This window comes from Mastomys coucha, unplaced genomic scaffold (genome assembly GCF_008632895.1).
Source record: "Mastomys coucha isolate ucsf_1 unplaced genomic scaffold, UCSF_Mcou_1 pScaffold15, whole genome shotgun sequence".
In the NCBI taxonomy this organism is placed as follows: domain Eukaryota; kingdom Metazoa; phylum Chordata; class Mammalia; order Rodentia; family Muridae; genus Mastomys; species Mastomys coucha.
The window spans coordinates 139,455,387-139,462,585 of record NW_022196897.1 but is presented as its reverse complement, the minus strand read 5'-3'; the positions used below and the strand labels follow the sequence as shown (position 1 = coordinate 139,462,585).

At 46.5% G+C, this 7,199-nt stretch overlaps 1 protein-coding gene across 2 annotated transcripts in view; it reads left to right on the top strand.

Moving 5' to 3' along the window:
* The first annotated feature begins 3,754 nt into the window (after positions 1 to 3,754).
* Commd7 (COMM domain containing 7) overlaps positions 3,755 to 7,199 on the top strand; it is a 15,112-nt gene continuing 11,667 nt past the window's right edge. The window contains exon 1 of one of the 2 annotated variants that reach the window (XM_031372350.1): positions 3,755 to 3,945. In XM_031372350.1, coding sequence (XP_031228210.1) covers positions 3,862 to 3,945 — 84 coding nt within the window. In that variant the 5' untranslated portion in view covers positions 3,755 to 3,861. The remainder of the gene's footprint in view (positions 3,946 to 7,199) is intronic. The other variant, XM_031372349.1, reaches the window with a different exon arrangement.

Genomic DNA, 7,199 nt, shown 5'->3' with positions numbered 1-7,199 from the left:
GTGTGTGTGTGAATTAGATCTCCCTATATTGTTCAATGTGTCCTCAAATTCTTGAGTTCTCCTGCCCAATGCTGGGAATATAAGAATTTGCCACCGCTGCCAGATCCAAAGAACCAAATAAGAAATGTGCCTTTAACTTTTATAGTGTGAGATTATCTGTTCTTCTGTTCTCTCTCTCTCTCTCTCTCTCTCTCTCTCTCTCTCTCTCTCTCTCTCTCTCTCTGTGTGTGTCTCTCTCTCTCTGTGTGTGTGTGTGTGTGTGTGTGTGTGTGTGTGTGTGTGTGTTTATTTGTTTTGAAACACAGTCTCAATATGGAGTTCTGGCTGGCCCTAAACTCAGCAATCCTCCTGCCTCTGCCTCCCAAGTACTGGGATTAAAGGCATGTTCCACCACTGCCCAGCTAAGTTTTTAAAAATGGCATATGTGTTCACAAATGTGTGTGCATGCCACATTTGCTTGTGGAGTCAGAGAACAACGTTTGTGCTGTTTCTTTCCAGCATGTGGGTCTCAGGGATCGAACTCAGAGGGTGAGACTGTGTGGTGAGTGCCTTCACCCACTGTTCTTTTGAGACAGGGTCTCACAGTGTAACTCTGGCTGGCCTGGAACTTCCTCTATAAACCAAGTTTTGTTCTCTGTACTTATTATTTCTTTGTTGAGTAGGGGGTCACATTTGGCCATTCTCACCACATCCTTGCTGATCCTGAGATCTGATCCCTCTGACTGCTTCTCTCAGGTGTTGGCCAGTAGCATTAGAAATCTGATTTCTGCAGGCACCATATACACAAGTAGAGCCCATACAAACACATAGGCAAATGTGTATGCAATGTAGAGACACCATAAAAAGGATAAAACAGGGAGCTCAGATGTTAAGAGCACTGACTGCTCTTCCAGAGGTCCTGCATTCAATTCCCGGGAACCACATGGTGGCTCAAAACCAACTGTAATGGGATCTGATGCCCTCTTCTGGTGTGTCTGAAGACAGCTCCAGTGTATTCATATAAATAATAAATAAAACTTTAAAAAAAGGGGGGGCAGCCTTGCCGGGCGGTGGTGGCGCACGCCTTTAATCCCAGCACTTGGGAGGCAGAGGCAGGCGGATTTCTGAGTTCAAGGCCAGCCTGGTCTACAGAGTGAGTTCCAGGACAGCCAGGGCTATACAGAGAAACCCTGTCTCTAAAAACAAAAAAACAAAAAAACAAACAAACAAAAAAAACTGGGCTGATGAGATGGCTCAGCGGGTAAGAGCACCGATTGCTCTTCCGAAGGTCATGAGTTCAAATCCCAGCAACCACATGGTGGCTCACAACCACCGGTAATGAGATCTGACCCCCTCTTCTGGTGCATCTGAAGACAGCTACAGTGTACTTGTAATAAACAAATAATAAATAAATCTAAAAAAAAAAACAAACTTGTGTGTTTATTTATTTTCATCTGTGTGTGTGTGAAGGTCAGAGCTGGGTCTGTCCTTCCACCTGTATATTTCAAGGATCAAACTCAAGTCCTTAGGCTTGGCAGCAAGCATCTTTTTTTTTTTAAGATTTATTTATTTTATGTATATGAGTACACTGTAATTGTTTTCAGACACACCAGAAGAGAGAATCAGGTTGTGAGCCACCATGCGGTTTCTGGGACTTGAACTCGGGACCTTTGGAAGAGCAGTCAGTGTTCTTAACCATTGAGCCACCTCTCCAGTTGAGCAACAAATATCTTTACCTACTAGGCTGACTCACCAGACAGTGATCCTGTCTCAAACCAAACCAAACCAAACCAATGTGAAAATGACAAGAGCACTGACTGCTCTTCTGAAGATCCTGAATTCAAATCCCAGCAACCACATGGTGGCTCACAACCACCGGTAATGAGATCTAACACCCTCTTCTGGCATGTCTGAAGACAGCTACAGAGTACTTATTTATAATAATCTTTGGGCTGGAGCAGTCAGGGACTGAGAGACCAGGGTCTACTGGAGCAAGCAGAGGTCCTAAAAGTCAATTCCCAACAACCAGATGAAGGTTCACAACTATCTGTGCAGCTACAGTGTGTGCTCATATACATAAAATAAATAAATAAATCTTTAAAAAAAAAAAAAAAAGCAACAAGGAAAGATTTGAGGCCAGCCTGGGACTATATGGTGAGTCCCCTTATCTAAACTTTAGAGTCTAAAGAAAAGGAGAAAAAGAGCAAGCATAGTAGCCCAGGCAGGCCTGTAATCCTACCATTTAGGAGGTAGACAGGAGCATACACTAAAAACTCAAGTTAGCCTGGTTCCTGGTCTACATAGTTCTGGGTAGCTACATGGCTAGATCCAGGCAAAGGGCTAACTTTCAGGGATGTTCACCCTCTTGCCACTGCCACAGGACATTGTCCTGTGAGGCTTGAGAATTGAGCAATTAAATTACAAAAGAAAACTACAAAAGTAAAGCTCATAATTTTTTATGTTTTCCTTTAAGATTGAGTTTCTATGTAGCTCTGGATGTGGGCCTGGAACCCACAGTATAGACCAGGCTGGCCTCAAACTCACCGAGATCCATCCCTATCTCTGCCTCTTAAGTGCTAGGATTAAAGGTGTACACCACCACATTTTATGTTTTAACTAATTATAATTTTTGTGTTGGGACAATTCATAACTGCCCTTGGCCACCCGTGTCCTGTGAGCTGCACGTTCTTGGATATGCTTAGTTTCCGCATAAAAGATTTTTATCAATTTTTTTTTCAAAGGGAAACTTTTCAGAGAAGTATAAAAGTCAAAAGTGTGCCAGAAGGACAGCCAGTGCTACACCCAGGTTTCCAGGGTACTCTCAGGCTAGACTTCGTGCCAAACACAGCCCTGTTTTCTCTGGTCTAATGAGGGTGACGTGACGTCAGCACTCATCCAGTGGCTGCAGAGAACTCAGAAAACTCCGACTTGGGTCTTAACCACCCTGCCTGGGATTGAGTTCTGAAGGTGAACGTACTGGGCAAGTGCTCTGAGTTTGACGCCAGCCCCGTCATGATTGCATGATTGCCGTGGGTTTTACTATCTCAACACTTCTGACCACCACCATGCCCAGGGCTCTCAACAGATTCCTCTGTTCCAGAGGCTCTCAAAGCGTGGTTCCTTGGAATTCATGGAAAATATATATTAGCCGGCTATTCGCCAAGCCTCTCAGCTCAGAACTCAGAGATTGGGGAGTAGGACCCAGCCATCAGTAGTTACACGAAATTGTCCAGATGACACTAATGCCTGTCCAAGTTTCAGATCTGCTACTTCACTCTGGTGTAGACTCTCAGAGGGACACCATAGTCTGGTTTATGTCCTTCCTTCTTACCAGTGCTTGGCCTCTGGTAGGCATTCAATATTTTCTGGGGGCTTTTGACATAGCTCAGTAGCAGAGTCCTTGTCAAGTCTACGCAAAGATCCAGGACCAATCCTCCACACCAAATGTATAGAGGAGATAGAAAAAGAAAAACGGAAAAAAAGAAAAAGAAAAAAGGAAAAGGAAAATGGTAGGTATATTCGATAGGTAGGTGTACCCTATGTTTAAAAGACAGCAACCAGCTGTTGACTGTGGAATACCCGTGCTCCAGGCTCTGAGCTCAAAAGTTTTTGGGAGGATGAAAACCCCAGCAGCCACCGTAGATAACACTAGTCTGTGAAAATGAGGCTCAGATGGGACAAGTGCTTTATATACAGGGTCTCCCAGGCAGAGGCTTGGAATCCTCCAGGGATGCTCCGAGCGGTTCCTGGAACCCGGCGGCCGCGCGTGCGCTGTCACGAGAACGGCTGCTGGGAGTGTGGCGAAAGTGCGGCTGCGGAAGCGGAGCGAGACCTGAGAGAAGGAAGCGAGCGCCAGGGCCTGGTTGCGGGGTTCCTGGCACCATGGGCCGCCTGCACTGCACGCAGGACCCGGTGCCCGAGGCCGTGCGCGGCGACATGCAGCAGCTGAACCAGCTGGGCGCGCAGGTGGGCCTCGCCTGGGCGTGGGAGGGGCTCAGAAATGCGCCGACGCACTCCGGAGGTGGGGGACCAGATTTGTAGGCTCCTAGAGGAGGGAATGAGGGTACTCCCAGGGGCCCCGGGTTGAACAGATTATGGAGGGCAAAGCGACTGCAAGCGGGGTGTGGGTTTCAGTGTGGCCAGGCCTAAGTGGGGCCCTGGGCCTGAGCCGGAAGAGGCTCCGACTAGACCGGTGACCACACCCCTCTCCAGTCCAGGAAAGGAACCGGTGCTTGTTTTGGAGGACCTGTCTCTGTTGCAGAGCTCCGAATGCCACCTCCTGTTCTCACTGCAGGAATTAGCCAAGTGAGGGGCATCTGCCCGGAATAAACGGATTACACTGGTCCTTGTCAATCCTAGCACTTAGGAGGTGGGAGTTCGGATCCAGCTTTCACTACGTATCTTGTTCAAACCCGGTCTGAACTTTCATGAGATCTTCTGTCAAAAAACCTAAAATAGATAAATAACCCTTCACCCCTCCAGATGTTTTCCAGACTGAGTCTAAGCTTCCCAGGAAGTAGGGCCCTCCACTCCGGACACACAGAGTCCAGTTTGAAGAATAAAAAACGGCAGAGTAATGCTAACCTTAATCCCAGCGTTTGGAAGGCCCAGGCAGGTCGATCTCTGTAATTCAAAAGCAGTCTTCTACATAATGAGTTTTAGACCATCCAGAGCTGCATAGTGAAACCCTATATCAAAATAATAACAAAAATAGGATTTATTAGTAGTATATACCTGATATGCCACCACTTGAAAGGTGGAGGCAGAAAAATTGCAAGATTGAAACCAGGAATCCATAACCAAATGTCTAATCTCAATGCCAGGGATGTGGCTAATTTTTGCCGTTACCATTGTTTTCTGGAAGACTCCCATTTGGAGGGGGAAGGAGGAGAGAGGGATTCTACTGATTTTTTTAAAAGGTTATTTAAAAGTATTACATTTGTCGGGCAATGGTGGCACACGCCTTATCCCAGCACAGTCTTTGTAACCCTGACTGGTCTGGAACTGAAAGCCATCCTCCTCTCTCTGCCTTCCAAGGGTAGGATTCTAGGTCTGTACCATTATATTAGCCTGGCCTTGTTTAAGTCTGATTCTAAATAAATTGCTCAATCTGGCCTTGAATTCAGAATCCTCCTTCTTCAGCCTCCTGAGGACCTGAGATTATATACCTGTGCCAACAGACTCAGCTCTTTTTGGTTTTTCTTTCTTTCTTTTTTTTTTTAAGATTTATTTGTTATATGTCAGTACACTGTAGCTGTCTTCAGACACACCAGAAGAGGGCATCAGATCTCATTATGGATGGTTGTGAGCCATCAATGGTTACTGGGATTCAAACTCAGGTCCTTCAGAAAAGCAGTCAGTGCTCTTAAGGGCTGAGCCATCTCTCCAGCCCCTCTTTTTGGTTTTTCGAGACAGGGTTTTTCTGTGTAGCCCTGGCTATCCTGGAACTCACTCTGTAGGCCAGGCTGGCCTCAAACTCAGAAATCCACCTGCCTCTGTCTCCCAAGTGCTGGGATTAAAGGCGTGTGCCACCACCGCCCAGCCAGGCTCAGCTCTTTAAAATAAAAAATAAATCATTTAACTATGTAGCCTAGACTAACTTCAAATTCATGATTCTCCTGCCTCAGCCTGAGGGCTGGCTTATTTGTTTCTGGAGGCGAGGTCTCAGTCTGTAGTCCAGACAGCCTGGAACCGCCAGTGTCTCCAAGTCGCCAGTGAGAGGTTTTCAGGAGTGTACACCACGCCTGAAGTTCAGTTATTTGTTCAAATGAACAATACTTGATGATAGATTTTCTCCAATGATGAAATTAGCCAATTTATTGGGGGCAGCTCTCTGCCAGGTTCACTGGTCCCAAGGAAGGAGGCCAGAGAAGTCACCACGCAGACAGGGAGACAGAGGGAAGGGGGAAAAGAAAGAAAGGAAGGAAGGAAGAGAGAAAGAAAGATTGAGCACATGCATGCAGGGAGAGAGAAATGCAGAGGGAGGGAGGGAGAAAGAGAGAGCGAGAGAAATGCAAAATGTCTAGATTATATAGTAAAGAGCCACTGGGGAATCCCAGCCCTTGGGTTGGAAAGTTCAGGGTAGAAAGTGGAATATGGCAGCCATGCCCTGTAACAGGTATGGTCTGAGGAATGCTGGGAAAACCTGGAGGCCAGGTGAGCTTTGGTTAAATAGGCACCTCTGCTGCTTGCCCTAGGTCTTAAACCCAAACTTTGTAGATAAAAAGCTCTATGCAAGCATGAATGAAACAGATATGAACCATTTACTTTTTGTAGTAGAAGTAGGGCTGTGATTTATATTAAAATTAGATGTATATTATGCCATTGTCCTCTGAGAAGGCTGGCCAGTATTCCCTAGAGCCGTCAATGTAGAGTTTGTATCCCCAGACTTGGTTTGTAAATCCAGTAAATGAAGGCATATCTACTTTCTTGGTTAATGTGTCCCTAACATTGTAGTCTAGAATGACCTCAAGCATCTTTTGTTTGTTTGTTTGTTTGTTTGTTTGGGTTTTTTATTTTGTTTTTCGAGACAGGGTTTCTCTGTGTAGCCCTGGCTGTCCTGGAACTCACTCTGTAGACAGGCTGGCCTCGAACTCAGAAATCCACCTGCCTCTGCCTCCCAGGTGCTGGGATTAAAGGCATGAGCCACCACACCCGGCTTCAAGCATCTTTTTGATGTTTACTTAGGATAATAGTTAAAAGAGCTGATTAGCATGGTGCCAGGTGAGGTGAGGTGGCGCATGCCTTTAATCCCAGCACTGGGGAGGCAGAGGCAGGCACATCTCTGTGAGTTTGAGGTCAGCCTGGTCTACATAGTAAGCTTTGGGCTAGTCAGGGCTACACAATGAGACCCTATCTCAAAATCAAAAAAAGAGAGACCCTAATTCAACAGCTCTTGAAGGTTGTCCTCTGACTGCCCCATACATACACCCCCAAATTAAATAAATAAATAAAGGAGGAAAGGGTGAACATGCTCAAAACACACTGTATACATTCTCAAAGAATTCTCCCCTCTCAAAAGCCTATGGCTGTGTGACATGTGGCAAACTGGGTTGGGTAGGGTAGGCATACTGGGGGATGGGCTCACTGGGTGGTGGGCACACTATGGGATGGGCACACTGGGGGACTTACTGGGGGGTGGGCACACTGGGGGACATAATGGGGGATGGGCACATTGTGTGACACACTGGGGAGTGGGCACACTGGGGGACATAATGGGG